The sequence below is a fragment of the Lissotriton vulgaris genome, chromosome 3_1 (assembly GCF_964263255.1).
Source record: "Lissotriton vulgaris chromosome 3_1, aLisVul1.2, whole genome shotgun sequence".
Classification (NCBI taxonomy): Eukaryota; Metazoa; Chordata; class Amphibia; order Caudata; family Salamandridae; genus Lissotriton; species Lissotriton vulgaris.
The window spans coordinates 2,086,368,651-2,086,387,657 of NC_141689.1; the positions used below are offsets into that span (position 1 = coordinate 2,086,368,651).

The 19,007-nt window shown below is 43.7% G+C and overlaps 1 protein-coding gene across 1 annotated transcript in view; it reads left to right on the forward strand.

Annotated features, from left to right (window-relative positions):
• Positions 1 to 19,007, forward strand: part of LOC147728838 (uncharacterized) — a 1,063,528-nt gene that overhangs the window by 769,900 nt on the left and 274,621 nt on the right. The window contains exon 14 of the mRNA XM_086963349.1: positions 18,032 to 18,075. Coding sequence (XP_086819475.1) covers positions 18,032 to 18,075 — 44 coding nt within the window. The remainder of the gene's footprint in view (positions 1 to 18,031; positions 18,076 to 19,007) is intronic.

The window sequence follows — 19,007 nt, forward strand, 5'->3', positions numbered from 1 at the left end:
GTTAGGCCTGCTCTGAGGCCTCATGATAATGTCTCATGCTGAGGTCATGTTTTCGTTCTATGCCTAGCGACTGATTTTACGCCCTGATGTTTTCATTGCAGGATTGAGACTGATGGACTTACCTTTTTTTTCCCTTTGTCCTTTGCAATGGTTCTGGCAGCGGCCTTATTGGCCCTGCCATGTACATAATCCCTCTTGTAAATATTGCCTTGGCGCCAGTTGGGGCAGTTTAGAGATTATTGTGAATACTATCATATGTTTGACACAATACAAACGATATTCTTACCTAACCTGGTGTGGTCTCTTTTTGTGGTGTAACTTGTGTGTCGCCTGTGTGTACTGCGTGGATGCTTTGCACATGTCCTCTGGACTTTGACCAGCCCGCTCTGCACCATGCTACCCCATTTCTAACAGGGGCAGTCAGAGGTTTTTAGGATTATGGGGAGGGTAGTGTAAAAGGGTAGCAAGGGTTTTTAGGTTCTGGGAAGGGTACTGTTAAGGAGGAGTAAGGGGTAGAAAGGACTTTGCAGGGTTCAGGAAAGGGTAACATTAGGTGGTAATAAAAGGTTTTTAGGGTTCAGGGGAGTGTAGGGGTAAGGTGTAGTAATTGGTTTTTAGGATTTAGGATTCAGGAAAAGGTAGCTGTAAGGGATAATAAGGGTTTTATAGTTCAGGGATCGGTACGGGTAATAGGAAGTAAGGTTTTTTTTAGACTTCCAGGAAGAGTTGTGTTTATTTATTTTTAGAGTTTTCTATAGCGCGAACCAGACCCAAGCTAGGGTATCAGAGTGCTTTACATAAAGAGCAGGGTGTACACATTTAATGGAGAACATTGCATACAAAAAAACCATAATATAAAACTAACAGAATAGCAGCATTGAGAAGTTTTCTGAACCAGAAAGTAAGTTCAAGTTCGTGTGGGTCCTAACTTCGCGATCTCAGTGACCCGAGAGTAGAGGTAGTTATGAGGTTGTAGAGCTGGAGTCGTGTTGTGCGGATTTAAGGAAGGAATTTGCTCATCAAGAATAATTTTGCTTCCTTTTTGAAGAGAGGAGTGGGGGAGATTTTTCTGATGTATGGTGGAAGCGAGTTCCATATTCTTGGTGCTGCTCCGGAGAATGCTCTGTTGGAAGTTTTAGTCTTCTTGAAGCGTGAGGGTTTCAGAAGTAGATTGTCTACGCTCCTTGAATGTCTGTTTCCTCCTGAAAAGGTAAGTTTTCGGGCTAGGTACTGGGGGATGTTGTGGTGTAGCGCCTTGTGAGTGATGCAGGCCATTTTTAGGTGGATTCAAGCTTTGTATGATAGCCAGTTGAGTGCTTTCAGGTGTGGCGATATGTGGGCATATTTCCTAGATCCTGTTAAGAGTCTTGCTGCGGCATTGAGACAGGCTTTTAGAGGGGTGGTTGAGATTTTGGGAAGCCCTGAAAGGGTGGTACATCCGTATTCCAGCCTCAAGATAACTAAGGACTGAACTGCACTTTTGAGGTCCGAGTTCTCGAGGAATGGTTTCATTTTTCTGGGATAGCTGAGGAGGAAGCAGCCATTTTTTAGCCAACAGGTTGATGTGACTTTGAAGTTTAAGGTCCTTTCCAAAGTGAATGTAAGAGTTATGGAAGAGTCCACCAAAATCGGCGTGCAGTTAGGAGCAGTGATCATTTTGATCCCCTCCTTTGTCTCAGTGGAGTTATTAGGGAGGGAGAGATAAAAGAAACTCTGTTTTTTTAAAGTTTAGCATGAGGAAATTGGTCGATAGCCATTGGACAGTCTTTTCGAGAGCTAGATTTATTATCTCTTCGATAGAGGGAATCTTGATGTGCAGTTGGGTGTCATCCACATACATGTGGAAGGAGATGTTCATGCTGTAGTAGATCAGTAAGTGGTTCAACCTATAGCTTGAATAGCATGGGACATAGGTTGGAGCCTTGTGGAACTCCTAGCAGGTTAGATAAGGAAACAGAGAGATTTTTGTTGATCATGTACGATTGCGTTCTGTTTTCCAGGAAGTATTTGAACCATTGAAGGACTTTACCAGATAAACCCATCCTGTTTTCTAGTCTTCTTAGTAGTTTGTCGTGATTGACCGTATCGAAGGCTGATGAGAGGTCAAGTAAGACTAGTAGGCAGGTTTTGTTGCGGTCAGGGGCATGAAGGGTGTCATCTACTATGTGAAGGATGGCTGTTTCTGTGCTATGCCTAGGTGTGAAACCCGATTGGCGGGTGTTCAGTAGATTGAAGTTCGAGATGTGTTGGTTCGGTTGTTGCTGAACACATTTTTCCAGGACCTTGGCTAGCATGGGAAAGTTGGTTATTGGTGGGAAGTTGTTGGGGACAGAGTTGTCTGCTGTTTTTTAGGATAAGGTTGACTTGGCCCGTTTTTAGGCAATCCGGGATGTGACCTTGTGCTAGCGAGGCATTGATGATTTTGGTCCAAAGAGGTGAGATGATATGGACGAGGTGGGGTAAGCAGTTTGAGGGGACAGGGTTATTGAAGTGGTTGTTGAGTTTAGTAGTCGCTAGAATATTGGTGATGTCATTGAGATCGTAGAGTTTGAAAGTAGACCAGAGAGAGTTATTTTTGGGCAACAGCAGCTCATGTAGAACAGAATTATCAGCATGACTGCTCTTTAGGGTGGCTGAGTTAATTGCCGCCGGACTATGCTCGAGTTGGAAGGAGTTTGCTTTAGCTGTATAAAATGAGTAAAATTCTTCACTACTCAGCTGTGATTTCACTGTTAGGAGGGAGGATTTGGCTAATTTGTTAGATTGTTGTTTCAGAATTTCGAAGAGTGTCTCTGGTCTTTTTTTGTCCTTGTCTAGATCTGATCTGGAAAAGTATTTTTTTGATTGTAGGATGCTTTTATTGCAGGAATTTCTTGATTTCCGGAGAAGTTTAAGATGCTGGGGGAGGGATGTTGTCTTCATTTCCGTTCCGTTGATTTGAGTTTGCATCTCTCTTCATTCAGGGTTCCACTGAAACATGGGTTTTTGCCTTTGTTCAGAATTCTTTTGAGTTTTGGTAGAGCGGCTTGGTGGAAGACTGTAGTATTGAAGAAGACAGCAGATTAGTTAGGCTTGTAGATTAGGTTTATTCAGCTTAGGAGAAGCACAGCGACAGGAACCAGGCAAAGGCTATCAACTGCCAGAAGGCAACATTCTACTACAGAGCCATAGAACATAGGTACACAAAGGTTCTAACTACAGGTGCCAGGAAGGCACAGAACAGAGAATACTACATTATCCTCTTTTCGGTAAAACAAAAGAAGAAACGTCCGTACTAGGAGAAGAAGAAGAAGAAGAGAAAAGGAGAGAAAAGAAAAAGAAGAAGGAAAAGAAGAACAGTGGAGGAAGAAGAGCACAACTGGTAAAAGGAAAGAACAGAACAGCAGCAGCAGATTATCTGAACCTGGCAGGAATCCTACACACTCTATGACTCCTGCGAGGTCCAGGAACAGAAGCATCAACAACATTTCCACCATTACCATCAATAACAACAGTACCAGAATGTTTGTCACTTGGAACAGAGCAGGGATTAGGCTGAGAGACACCAGCGTGAGCATCATCATTACTGACTTTAACAATTTTGCAGACGTTCCACCAATCCTTATTGTTGACCCGTACAGCATTACCACAGATCTTGTCAACCACAACAGGTTGGGAAAATTTGCTCCTACCTTTGGTGACATGGACAGGATTTTTAATTCGAACCACATCACCAACACAGAAGTCATGGGCAACAGACCTCTTCCTTTCATCAAAATAGGACTTTTGCTTCTTCTGAGCCTCGGACACATTGTCTCTAACAAAAACATCAACTCCATCCATAACATTCATTTTTACCCACTTGGACATCCAACCCGGACAAATTTTGGTGGAGGGTTTCCTGCCCCTCAGAAGCTCAAAAGGGGAAACCCCAGTAGAAGAATGGGCTGTGGTACGATAAAACCACAACATGGAACGCACAGCATTCTCAACTACACACTTGTTAGCAATGGCCCACTGGATGCAGTTGTTGAGAACACGGTTCATCCTCTCAACAAGGCCATTGGCCTGGGGGTGGTAAAGGGAACTTTTCTTATGTGTCACACCACCTTGTTTGAGAAAAGATTCAAACTCACAACTGACAAATTGGACACCATTGTCGGTCATGACAACAGAAGGAAACCCCTCTCTCAAAAAGATGTCTTTCAAAAAGGAAATTACACTTGCAGAGGAGGCTTCGCTGACAAAACGAATTTCCGGCCATTTTGAGTAGTAATCAATGGCAACTATGGCAAAACGGGAACATGAAGGTAAAAGGTAAAAAGGACCGACCAAATCAATCCCAATCTTTTCCCACGCCCTTTCCGGAAATTGAACAGGCTCCATGGGAGGAGACCTAACCTTATGACTTTTATCTGAGGACTTACAAATTACACAGTTGTCAATCAAGGAATCAACGCACACGTCCATCTGCGGCCACCAGAACACATCTCTCAACCTGCGTTTGGTGAAGGTCTTCCCTAAATGCCCTTCATGTGCACCATCGACCAGACGCTTCCGCAGGCTTTCAGGAGGGATGAGCCTCCCACACCGCATGAGAATGCCATCCTCAACAGTGAGCTCGTCAGCAACTTTGACAAAGGTTTGAAAGACCCCAGTAACATTCTTCTCCTTGGGCCAACCAGACTTCAGATAGTCAACAACTCGTAGAAGAGTAGCATCTTTCAACAACTCTCTTTTCCACTCACTCTCACTAATTGCACACATGCCCTCAAGATCCAGACCCGCGACAAAACAATCCTCTTGGTCTTCATCCTTTTCAACTTCTGAGTCATTATCAGCTAATGGAAAACGAGAAAAATAGTCGGCTCTGACATTCCTTGAGCCTGGCAGATAAACAACCTTAAAGTCATACTGAAGAAGCTTGGTGGACAGCCTCGCGATTCTAGGGGTGTGTTCCTTGATCTTTTCCCCGGACAAAATAGAAACCAGTGGGCTGTGATCAGTACAAATAGTGAAATGACTACCCCAGAGATAGGGATTGAACTTCCTGACCGCCCACCAACAGGCCAAAAGCTCCTTCTCAATAACAGAGAAGTTAACTTCTGCTCCACGCAGTACCCTGGAGGCATAAGCGATCGTGTTGTCAACCTGTCCGTTCCTTTGAGTGAGGACAGCCCCAAGTCCAAATCCACTTGCATCAACAGTCACCACGCACTCTTTGTTGGGATCGAAAGGTTTGAGAATGCTCTCTCCAACAAGCTGAGATTTGATCCACTTGAAAATCTCTTGGCAATTTTCATCCCAAACGAAAGGTACGCTTTTCTTTAACATGTTAGTCAAAGGTTGAACCTTTGACGCATAGTCTTTGATGAATCTGGAGTAAAATTCGCTGAGACCAATAAAAGATTTTAGTCCAGACTTATCAGCAGGTGGAGGAGCATCAACAATAGCTTTCACTAGACCAGGACGTGGTTCGACACCTGCATGAGAAACAACATGGCCTAGAAACTCCATTTTTTCTTTTGAAAAGACACATTTCTCTTTCTTCAAGACAATACCCTTGTCTTGCATGATTTCCAGGACCTGATTTAGGGAGTAGTCATGATCCGCCTTGTTCTCGCCAAAAATCAAAACGTCATCCTGGAAGACAATCACTCCAGGGGTGTCCCTAAACATCTGACTCATCAACCTTTGGAAAACTGCGGCCGCTGACGCAAGGCCAAACGGCATCCTGCAGTACTGAAAACTCCCAAAAGGGGAGACAAAAGCGGTTAGATGTCTAGAAGATTGACTCAACACCACCTGGTGATAAGCGGAGGCCAAGTCCAGCTTAGTATACCATCTTGCCCCCCTGGTAAGGGACAATAAATCAGTAATCTTGGGCAAGGGGTGTGAGTCAATCCAGATGTTCTTATTGAGGCTGCGTAAATCTACACAGACGCGCAAATCCCCATTCCTTTTTCTGATCATCTTGAACAAACCCTGGTGGAACCAACCCAAAATGTTAAGGCCCTTCAAGGAAACGTACACTTTACCAAAGATCCTCCTTCCCCTGAACTGAATAATTTCTTCAAAGAACCCAAGAAGAGCTATTCTACGTCCTTCATAAGAAACGGGAGTTCTATCAGGAGGTAGGAGGTTCCTTTCAGGCCAGGTCACATCAAACAACTTTTGCGTGATCATAGTTACTCTGGCTCCAGAGTCCACTAGTAGGGTAACTATCTTGTCACCCACACCAAAATCTTCGAGAGGATCAACACAGTCAGACGGATCACCTATGATGACCCCATCATCTCGTACCACTACAACCATGTCTCTGAGGTCGTCTTGAATGCCATTTATGGAGTCAGAGTCATCATCAGCATCACCACAGGACTCCGAGACATTCCCAATAGTGTTGACAGTACTTATACCCTGAGACTTGTTGTTAAAAGAGGAATTTCCCTGTTTGGAGATTTGGCAAATTTTTGCAAAGTGCCCAAACTTCCCACAGTTGCGGCAAGTGGAGTTCCTGGCAGGGCAAAACTTGTTACTTTTATTATGGGAGGGATTTCCACATCTGTAACAAATGTCATTCCTTGAAAAGGCGTTCCTCTCAAAGCGTTGAGAACCAGGAGTGTTATTTCTGTCAAAACGTTGACTGCCAGTTGCTTTACTGTCTTTGTTCTCCCTGGTTCTAACTATCGAAACTCCATCATCACATTTCTTTTCAAGTTCCTTTACTTCTTTTTTTGACAACTCTATACTCTTGGCCACACGAATAGTCTCCTCAAGTGTGGGATTGCCCAAAGTAAGAAGCTTCTGCTGAATAGATTTATCAGAGCACTTGCAAACATATTGATCCCTTATTAACTGCTCTCGGAAACCTTCGAATTCACATTCAGCACTTAGTTGTCTGAGACAGGAAACATACGTTTCAACATCCTCCCCAGATAGTTGCTCTCTCTTGAAGAACTTGTGTCTTATGACAACAAGACTTGGCTTGATGTCAAAACGCAACTCAAGCCTTAATCTTGTTTCTGTGTATTCGTCTACGTCCTCTTCAGCATTGTTTCTTACTAAGGGAGGTAAATGTTTGAAGATTTCTCTTCCCTCGAAACCCAAAGAGTGCAGTAGAAGACACTTCTTCCTTTCTGCGCGATATCTTGACGCGCCTATAGCTCCCAAATAAGTCTCAAAGGCATCAAACCACTTTTTCCAGACAATTGGAGGATTGCCTGGAGTCTCGAGAAAAGGAGGAGGAGGAGAAACAGACTGCATACTGGAAAAGGAAGGAATAGATTTCCCTCTTTATAGACTCTGCCGCTGTGTAAACAAAAATTCAGTATGCGAAGAAAAGTGTTATCCTTTGGAAAAGACCATGAGATAACTTTCACCACTAGATGGCACCAGCGTGTTTAAAAACACCTTCCTTAAAGAAGAACTGAAGTCTGTGATTGAAAACGCTATGCTTTATGTTAATGTCTTTATTTGTAATTGACTGGTGCCAAATCGTTGACAATGTGGGCCGCTTTTGATGAATTAGCGCGTTAGGAGGAGCGCACGTCAGGCGAGGCACAAACAGGCTTGGAGACGCGTTGCTAATGAGACGCGTCTTTGAAGAGAAGAGCGCACGTCAGGACGCGTTGCTGGGGAGACGCGTCTTTGAAGAGAAGAGCGCAGGCAATTGTTGACGGTTGCTATGGGGACGCGTCAGGGAAACGCGTGCAGGATTGAAATTGATGACGTGACGCGCTCGCGCTTGGGATGAGCCTCGCGCTGAAATAAATGACGTGGTACACTGGCGCTCGAGCTTCCTCAATGAACAGTCTCGCGCTGACCCCAATGACGTTGCGGGGACATAAATTAAGTTAATTAATGGCTTAAAATAGCTGAAGACGCGCAAAACCAAAGCGGGCCACTTATCTTCACTGGAGATCTTCACCAGAGGGTCAACAGCTGGGCTCGAAGTACACTCGATCCACAGTGTAATCTTGGCAGAATTACGAGGAGAAACGAGGTAAAGGCAGGTTCTTTTACCTTCTCCTAAGCAGCATCGTCGCCAACAATTTTGTAGTATTGAAGAAGACAGCAGATTAGTTAGGCTTGTAGATTAGGTTTATTCAGCTTAGGAGAAGCACAGCGACAGGAACCAGGCAAAGGCTATCAACTGCCAGAAGGCAACATTCTACTACAGAGCCATAGAACATAGGTACACAAAGGTTCTAACTACAGGTGCCAGGAAGGCACAGAACAGAGAATACTACAAAGACTTTGGTCATTGAGGAGTTGTAGTGAGCATTGAGGTCATTGACGTCTGACAAGCTATTGGGGGGACTGAGAGCCTTCTCACAGTGGGAGACAAGGTTATTCCAATCTATGTTTTTTGTGTCTCTTATCCAATGTTTTGGCCTGATTTGTTGCGAGAATGTTTTCTTGTTAGCTGAGGGAATTTGGAAGGTGATAATGTGATGGTCTGACCAGTCACAAGGAGTAACCGAGAGCGATTCAATTGTATTTTGTTTAGAGATATTCCAGCCCAGAGTGACACCCTTGGTGTGAGTCGGCGTTGAAATAGCTTGGATCAGGGAATGGTTTGCTAGGAAGGTTTTGAGGGTGTTAACCTGCTTGTCCAAGGGGTTATCCCAGTGGAGATTGAAATCACCAAGGAATATGTCATTGGAGTGAGGGGAAGAGTTTGAAGTAATGATTTCCATAAGATGTTCAGAGAATTCTGCGTTCGAACCTGGAGGATTGTAGAGTATATGTAGTTTGTGGGAGTGGATACTTGATGATTTAACAGCAATCCCTAGGTATTCACAAGAGACTAGGGGTTCCGAGTGAAACTTTGAGATGGTGATGTCGGAACGATGTATGCAGGCTACGCCTCCGCCTATCTTGTAAGTTCTGTCAAGTCTAATGATGTAGTCAGGGGGGACTAGAAGGTCTAGGCATGGTGAAGATGATTCCTTGAGACAAGTTTCTTTGAGGATGATTATGTCCATTTTCCTGTTGAGGGTGAGGTTGGCAATGTCAGAGGCGTGTTTTGGGGCGGAACACAAATTCAGAAGCAGGCAGGAGATTACGTTTGAGGAAATTTTAAAGTTGGCTCAAGATTCTCGGTGTTAGTGGTTAATGATTGAAGGGTATTCAGGTTTATTCTTCTGTGTATTCGATGGGAAGTTCTGCTTGGGTTGATGGGTACTATGAGAATAGCGTATTCTTCTTTATTTGTGGTAGGGCAAGCCGGAGTTTCATATAGCAGTAGTAGTGTTTGCATTTCATGGTCCATTATGTTGTTGGGGAGTTTGCATGTGTGCAAGAATCGATTGGTTGGATGTAGGCGGATAGTTTTTATCACCTTTTCGACTGTTGATAGAGAAAATGTTTGAGTGAGGAAAGCGAGTTTTCAGCGAGTTGTAGGATGTTTCCGATTTCTAGGATAACGTTTTGTAAATTACGGAAGGTGACGTAAGAAAGGGTTTTGGGTGAGTCTTGATAGGGAGGGGGAGAGATGATGTTAGGTGTTGAGAGGGAGGCGTTGTTGTTGGTTCTCTTGATAGATCTAGATGAGGGAGTCAGTATGGTGCATGATCAGATCTGGGTGGAGGCTGGGGGCGTAGATCTTCGGGAGGTGCTGATGGGGTGGTAGGAGTAGTTAAATCCTGAGGTACACTAGGTGGGGTGATGGACTGGCTTTTTAAAGGCAGTTGTTGATGCTACTTTCACCAGTTCTGGGTGAAATAGGAGGTTGTTGCTCATCAGGAAATGAATGGGTGGTAGGAGTGGTTAGGTCCTGAAAGACGCTGGATGGGGTGATGGTGTGGATTTTAAGGGTGAAGAAGTATTTGTTGAATAGTTCTAGGTCCTTGTTAGCTGCTTGAATGAGCCCTGTGGCATTTTTGTAGGACATTATATTCCTTGTAGCTCTGAGGTTTTGCGCGTGTGTCGTTGAAAACCTAGTTCCATAGGGAATTTTTTTATGGTCCTGGATGGCTAATAGCTTGGAGAATGCTGATCTCCATTTTGCTATTTTACTTGTGCAAAATATGAGGTTATTGATTATTGTGCCGTCTTTAGCTTTGAAGGAGGGATCTAGGAATGGGGTATCATGGTTTTTTCTTAGCAAATTTTGTTTGAAGGTTTTAGAGGCACTTTCGATTATGGGGGTATTGAAACGAGTATGCGCTGTTACCTTCCGGTATCATGTTTGGTTCAGCCATGCTGTGAAATTCCTTTGGACAGTGGGGGAGCGACCAGAAAACAAATAGGTTGAATGCCGGTCCGCAGATGGTTGTTAGTGAGTGCTAATTTTCCTTCTGTGGGTAGCTGTTACAAAACGGCTGTTGTTTTGGTGGACGCTATAGCGAGAAGAAAGCGATCTTAGTGGGTAAAAGCAAATGGCATTTGGCTTGGGTGGTTTTAATGCTGATTATAGGAATAAAGAAATAGTCATTATGAGATGGCTGCCACTTAGTCGGGGTCCATAACAGGATGGCTGCTGATTTGGTGTTGATAATATAAGATTTAGTTGTTACAAGATGGCTGCTGTTTTAGGTGTTAAGGAATAGATAGTCGTTTGTGGGGTTCAGGGAAAGGTAAGAATAATCTGTTTGCAAGGTTCAGAGAAGGGTGGTGGTAAGGGAGAGTGAGAGAGTTTTAGGGTTCATGGATAGACAGTGTTAAGTAGTAGTAAGGGTTTGCAGATTTCAGAGAAGAATAGGAGTAAGTGATGGCAAGGATTTTTAGGATTTAGGAATGGATAGTATTAAGATGTAATGAGGGTTTCTTAGAGTTCATGTAAGAATAGTGTAAAGTGCTAACAATATTTTTATGGTTCAATGAAGAGATAATTATGGGTTTGTATGGTTCAGGGAAGAGTAACATTAAGTGGTTTGAAGGGTTCAGGGAAGGGTAGTGATAAGGGGTAGCAATGGGTTTTAGTGGTCAGAGAAGAGTAGCATTAAGGATGAGCAAATATTTTTGGGGTTCAGGGAAGATAAGCGGTAAGAAGAATAAGGAACTTTTAGGGTTCAGGGATGGAGTGGTATGAGTTTTTTAGCATTTAGAGAAGGACAGCTGTAAGATGAAGTGAGTTTTTTTTAGAGTTTATAGATGGATTGTGTTAGAAATGGGATTTCTGGTTGGCTGAGGTTTGCGCCAAACACACACTGTTGATAACCCCTGCTCACCCCCTTGGTAGCTTGGCACGAGCAGACAGGCTTATCCCCAAGGCAATGTGTAAAGTATTTGCAATAACACGCACAGTAACACAGTGAAACACCACAAATGTACACCACACAGGTTGTTATAAAAATATAAATATCTTTATCTAATTTAGGCAAGATCAAAACGACATATCCAACATACACAATAAAATGTTGTTTTAAAAGCAAAAGGTTTTCTTGTAGTGTTCTTTGTAATATACTTGTGAAAGTAAATGTCCCTGCAATAGCAAAGTGGCTTGGGGAGTCAGTCGGGCTATGGACCCGGTTTTCAATGTGGGAAAAAACACTGTCACAACGTATGCCCCAATCCAAAATGGCCCGCTGAACTTGGACTTATATATATTGCACTGGTGAGAAAGAAGACAGTCCTTCACGGACGAAAATACGCCTGCTGCCCTTTGTAGTACCGAAGGCTACATTTAACTTATTGCATCACAAGATGTCCCTGCTGCCCTTAGTAGCAACACGCTACACTCCTGGCCCAGCAAGTTATCCGGCAAAGTTGTGCGTTAATAGTGCCCCGCCATACTTGAAATCGCCGCTTCTTCAATGCGCCAGGCAGGCAGACTTCCCTGTCTTTCTAAGCGGCCCACCTGCAGCGCCCTCACACACAGTTCCCCTCTGCGCAGGCTCTTATTTACCTTTCTGGATGTGGTGGGGGCTCAGCAGTCCTCGCTGATCCTCCGACGGGGCAGCTCTCTCCTTGGCGGTGCTCCCTCGATTCATGTCTGGTTCCGTCCTCGATACGGAACGTGAGGGAGCCCCGGTTGCTAGGCGACACCTATGCTGTCTTTCTTCCTGATGCGGCGTCACAGGGACAAGCCTCATGGTTGCTAGGCAACTCACGACGCTGGGGCCAATCCCAGCGCGGCCTGCCCCTGACGTAGGTGGTTGAAGGAGCACAATGCCTACAAAGCTCCCGGGCTAGAGGCGGTTATCTTTCTAGGCACAGCTTTTCTGCTCAGTACCGGGCCGATGACGGTGATCTCGGCCCCTTGTGCTGACAGCCTCGTGTAGTGCACGGGCACACACTCTTGAGTGCTGAGGCAGCTCTTCAGGGGATATATGCTGAGCCCCGCTGTGTGCCGACAAGCACACCAAGTCAACACCACACGGCAGGCAGGGCAAAGGTCACAAGGCCACCTCAATGCGCAGCAACATGCACTCAGCATCAGAAAGATGGTTTCCTCTGCAAACTTTTGTGTCCCTGAGTTTTAACAGGAGGCCAGCTCTCTTCTGGCCCTTGGAGACTCTCAGGACACAGCACACGGCAAAGTCTTTGGTTTTCAAGCAGAAGGGGGACACAGCACACAGCAAAGTCCCTTGTCCTCACCCTTAGTAGATTCAACAAACTACAGGCCGGCCTCAGAACACACAGCATGGACAGTCTTCCTTTTCCAGTCTCATCAGTTGATCTCCTTTGGCAGAGGTCCCCCTTGATTGCAGAAGTAGTCTAATTTACTTTTATACCCCAAAAGTACTTGATCTCCATGTGTTAGGGGTCCGGGATCCAGTCCCAACCAGTTCTGGGTGCCCTCTGCCAGGGCAGGTCTTCTTCCTTTGTGAGTGTGGGCCAGGGCTATTAGACGCACCGCAGGAGGTGGAGCCAGCATTGTGGAAGGCAGGCACAGTCCTATTCAGACCCATGTGCTACTCCTTCCCACCACTTTACATGTAGATGGGCCTATTCAGCCTAGTGCTGACTCACCCAGCCTCCTGGAGCCACACCCAGCCCCTGTCACTCACAAACTAGACAGTCAATACACAAACAGGCAGAGGCACACAGAAAGGTTGAACAGGAAATTAGCCAATTTCCAAAAGTGCTATTTTCAAACACAGAATTTAAAAACCATCTTTCCTAAAAGATGTGTTATCAAATTCTGAGTTCAGGGATACCAGACTTCAGCTTCCCATCTTGCTCCTATGGGGAGATATGCAGGTACACATAGGACACAGCATTCCCCATTCTATCCTATGGCCAAGATGGGCGTTCAATAGTGGAAAATGAAATTGGCAGTATTTCACTATCAGGACATGTCACCCACACTAGTACATGTCCTACCTTTCATATACACTGCACCTTGCCCAGGGGGGTACCTTTTGCCTACCATAGGGGTGTCCAATGTGTAAGAAAAGGGAAGGGTTATGCCTGGCAAGTGTGTACTCTGGCCAGGACAACATGGCAGGTCACAGACTGTGCACAGGCACTGCGGTAGTAGGCCTGAGACATCTTTTAGGGCTACTCATGTGGGTGGCACAATCAGTGTTGCAGGCCCACTAGTAGCATTCAAATTACCAGCCCTGGCACACTCAGTGCACTTTACTAGGGACCTTACAGGTAAAACAAATATGCCTATCATGGATAACCAATCATAACAATTTACAGGGAGAGCATATGCACTTTAGCACTGATCCGCAGTGGTAAAGTGCCCAGAGTCCTATTGCCAACAACCACAGGTCAGGAAAAACAAGGGAGGAAGAAGCAAAAAGTTTGGGCATAACCCTGCAAAAAGGGCCATTTCCAACAGATAGCATTAAAGAGAAGTAGATGGGTTGAGGGTGCAGGGAAGAGTAATGTAAAGAGGAAGTAAATGTCTTTTTTTAGGGTTCAGGGCTGAGTACTTGTAGGGGTGGTAAGGGCTTTTTTATGGATCAGGAAAACATAGCTTTAAGAGGTTGTAACCGTTTTTAGGGTTCAGGGAACAGCAGTGTTAAGTAGTGGCAAAAGCTTTTAGGGTTCAGTGAATGGGTAGCTAAAAGGGGGTTAAAAGATTTTTGGGTTAAAGAAAGAGTTCTGTTCAATGGTAGCACAAGGTTTTTAGGGTTTATGGAAGGTCAGAGTTAGGTGAAGGGTATTGTGAAGGGGTACTAAAAGATTGGTAAGGTTAAGGTAATGGTAGTGTTAAGAGGCAGTAAGGTGGTTTTAGGATTCAAGGAAGCATAATTTAAAATGACCGTACATTAAATAAGTAAATTAATTTAATATGGATTTTTTAAAATTAAAATGACATATAATATTAGTAAAGTAGTTTATCAAAATTAAATAATACATTAAAACACATAATTAAATTAATGTTTGGGAGCCAAGGCGCTTATAAAAGTCTCTCTGGCCCATACATGTTAAAACTGGGGATTGGAAAGAAAAAAACACCATTATCTCAAGGTGTGCCATGTTAAGGTATGCCTCAAACTGATGATAGAAGAGAAGAAAGGAGGGCTACACCTCCCAAGGGCTACACCGCCTTAAGACAGGATAGACCAAACAAAAAAGGGGGCGGGTTGGCGATAATTTTTCGCAGTAACCTAACAACCAAAATAGACCCAATTCCTTCTCCAACTTGTGAAGCAATGTACTTTTCTATTCTGCTCACTCCCTCTCAAACCTTTAAGGGAATTTTAGTTTATCACCCTCCAGGATCTAGGACAGAGTTTCTGTCTGGGCTAGGTAACCTGATGGAATCTATAGTAGCCAAAGACACTTTCTCTATTCTAGGTGATTTTAACTTTCACTTAGAAAACTACCTAGATAAGTATACCAAATCATTACTTGCTGAGTTGGAAGAGGTGAGTCTTTCACAGCTAGTTCTTAAGGCCACACACACATCAGGTCACACTGGATGTCCTTTTCTCTAATTCCCAAAATATTCTTTAAAAAAAATTCTCCCTTTAGTTTGGACCGACCATTATGGTATCATAATTAACATCCTTACCAGCAATAAGTCCTCCCTAAACGTCACTATAAATAGTCCAGCTGTAATTAAAGCCTGGAAAAACGTAGATAATAATCTTCTTAAGACACATCTGTCCTCCACCCAACCTGATGTCTCTTCGGACCCAAATACTGCTGTAGCTCATTATACAGAATAATTGCATAATGCTTTTAATCAGTTGGTTCCTAGCAAACCATTCTCTAAAAAACAAAGCTCTCCGCCAACTCAATGGTTCACTGAATCACTTAGGGAGCAAAAGAAAGTTTGTAGAAATCGGGAAAGACAATGGCGTAAATTCCATACCAACAAAGAGAAATTTTTCATAAAGACGAACTTGCCAAATACAAACGTATGATTGTGCAAGAAAAAAGAAAACACTATGTAGCTCAAATTGAATCAGCAAAAAACTCGAACAAATTGCTCTATCAAGTTATCAGGTCATACCCCCGCTGTTGTTACAGCCCCTTCCCAGTCACTGTGCAACTCCCTAGCAGACTATTTTTATAAAAAAGTCAATGACATTTACTCTGAATTTGCATCACAAACTAATACTGCCGACCAATCTCTGACTCACAGGACTCCTGAACATCTTCTTGTTCAGTTTGAAAATATCACTCCAGAATAAATTGTCAATATAATGTCTTCTTTTAAATCAGGCTCAGCCAATGATCCCTGCCTGCCGGCTGTACCCACACCAGTTGCTGAACAGGTGGCATCTGTTTTAGCTAACATCTTTAACGTAATGTTTTCCTCTGGCATATACCCCACTACCTGGAGGAAAACTATCTAAAAACCTTTACTAAAAAAACTAACCTGGACCCAGCTGATACTAAAAACTATAGGCCCATAGCCAGCCTACCTCTCCCAGCCAAAATTGCTGAAAAAGTGATGAACATTCAACTTTCTAAGTACACAGAAGACTATCACCTGCTAGATGGCACCCAACTAACAGCAGCTAACTTCCAAAAGGGCATGCTGGCCATCAGTAGCTGGATGGCCAGCAATTGCCTCAAATTAAACTCTGATAGACCTTTGGTAAGCTATTTCCCATCTGGTCGCAAACCTGGCCCTCATCACTGGGCCCCCCTCCGATCCCAGTTACCAAGGTTAGGAATTTGGGCATTACGTTTGATGACTAACTGACTTTTGCCTCTCATGCCAACTCAGTAGCCTCGGCCTCTTTTCATAAACGACGTATTATTAAAAAGATTCTGCCATTTCTTCCTTTGAACGCAGGAAAACTCTAGTCAGTACCTTGGTCATGTCTTCTATGGATTATTGCAATGGGCTTTTTGCGAATGCACAAGTCAAGGTCATTCAGAAGCTGCAAACGGTCCAGAACGCAGCAGCTAGAATGCTATCAGGAACCCCCAAGTTCAAATCCATCTCGCATGTCATCAAGAACTATCATTGGCTTTCGGTGAATAATCGCATAAAGTTTAGGGCATTATGTATTGCTTTCAAGGCCTCTCGTAAAACTGGACCCCAATTTCCAATAAATCGTTTAACAACTCATATTCCAAATAGGGCTTTTTGCTCATCTACCTCATTTCAGCTAAAGGTATCACGTACAAAAACAGCCTCTTGGGGCGACAGCCGCTTTGTTGTTACCACTGCAAAGCTTTGGAATGCCCTCCCGTTGGAGAACAGATCCTGTCAGTCCTTGCTAACTTTTAGGAAGTTGATAAAAACTTGGCTGTTCAACCGAAAACATTCTTACCACGGTTTCTGCTTGCCGTCCGTAGCGCCGAGACAGCCTCAGGTATTCGAACGCTTTATAAATATCAAAAATAAATCAAATAAATAAATACGGAGGTGGGTGGAAATGGAATACAGCGACACACTCTTCCTCTGTGCTGCTGCTAGAGAAGAACGAACACCATAGTTGTCTATTTATCTAGCCGACATATAGCATTGCAGTTGCATGATTTGACTTAAAGGTTAAGCTCTGCCGTAACATAATAGCTACACTTTGTAAAGAGTTGTGGTTTTTTCATCTGGATTAACAAAAGATTACAGATCTTGTTGGGTAAGAACTTTTTCTGTGGAAGTACACCACTACTGCCCAATGAAAAAACATGTCCACTAACGTGGGTGGAATCAAAGACCCTCTGACGTACTCCTATAAGCTCTTTTGTAGCTTGATCACATAAGGCCTTGTGACAGCTATGCTGTGCAGCCAGACCTAATGAGGAACAATAACCTTTTGTGCCTGGTTGTTCTCTTTATGCATCCCTCAGAATGAGGCTTTTTAATCTCCTCTGGATTCTTACGCTTTCACCTTGCTTGATACATCTCTGATAACGAAGCTTTTTAGTAGTAAGATTAGAGAACCAGTTAATGACCCCCAGTTTGAGAAATATATATGTAATGCATCCTCTGGAAAGGACCTAGCAAAGCCTTAGTCCCTGACTTAACGAGGAAGTGAAAGCCAGGGGATGGGACTGTGCCCCGGTCAAGCTCCAGCCACTACTAATATTTAGAATTACTCTGGCACTACATGCCATCATCATTAGCAACACAAAATGTATTCATTTTTACATAGCGAATGTTAATGACTGCAGTCATCCAAGAAAGTGTTGTTGTGTATGAGCTGAGCTGAGCTGAGTCAATATGTTCTGCTAAATAAGGCTGCCAGTGCTTGATGACACATGAAGTCCTTGTGCTTTAAAAAGAGTCCCTGTATTCGTCACAGAGGACAACTGCCTGACATGAAGTACTAGCTCCCAAGCTACGACTGGGCGGCAGTTAAGCTCTGGTGCTTGTTCTGTGAGCAGAGATCATATCGATGACAGATTTCCACGCTTTCTCACTAACCAAGAGATGTTACATTAAGTCTCTCCCGTGTTGCCTAAGTAGGCTCTGGTGTGACGTACAGGGGTACCGCACCCATAACGAGAATTATGGATTGTAAATCAAACCTGTGCTGAGAAGTAATGCTTTCAATGATGTTTACTAAAATGAGCAGATGCAGTGTCAAGTAAGTTGTCATGATCTTGTAAATTAACAAAACTCTGACTTTTGGTATTTTCAACATTCTCTAAGTACTCCTGCACTGTGTAAAATCATGATTGTTTTGAAAGTCTGGCGCATGCATTTAAATTCAAAGCATGATCTACGTTTTTTTTCCAGGTGGAAAAGAAACTGACATGAATAGAAGTGTCAAGCAAATAAAGGTATGAAATTGAAATAAAACTTTCCTCTACGCCTTTCATAGTAAGGAATGAATCCTCTCAGCACTGAGATTTTATTTAACCATGGGGTTAAGCTGGTACTGTTCACCAATGCTCATTTCAAAGTAAAATGAAATAAGGTACATTATTGTCAAACTGCATTTTACAGTGTGTGATATTTACAAAGGAGAGCACCCAACTAAAGAATATAAATGAAACACCTGCACTCCCTAACTCTCGTCGAACTTTTTAAAGTTCTTAAAACGTTGCTTCCATATTTTGACATCTGAGGGGGGAAGGGAGGGGAGTGATAAAGGCGTTTTCTGTTCATCGTATTAATCTGTGTCTCCTTTATGGGATATCAAAATGTAATGTCGCGGGGACGCCCTATGAGATTATGTTTGTAAATAGGAGTTTTCGTTTACAGTGCATTTATGTGAACCATACTAGTTTACTTAATGAGACAGGAAACAAAACCTAGGGGGAACCACCTCATAAGAAATTACTTCTACAAGGACAAGGGGGCGTTGAGGTAATGAATGCATCTCTTTGCGTAATTAGATTTAGCTCCCATTTAAGTGAATCTCGGAAGTATTCTGGGCAGACAGCATAGCTAAAAGAACAACAAGCAATCACTGGAAAACACGATGGGACTCACTATTATTTCATGGGGACCTTCCCTAGCGGGCTGGAGCCATTAGAGGCTGGTTTTGAAAGGCCAGGGCTCCTGCTCTTCCTGTGCACTCTCCCCAGCTCCCCGAAATGAATTAAAGCAGGCACAGGGGGAAGGAGAGGCGTCAAGAGAGAAGAGAGGGATGAGGAGAGAGGGTTAGAGAGTGATGAGAGAGGGAGAAGAGAAAGTGGAGAGATGGAGAGATTGGCTAGATGAAACAAAAGCGATACAGCAAGAGTATGAAAGAAAGGGAGCTGGTTTA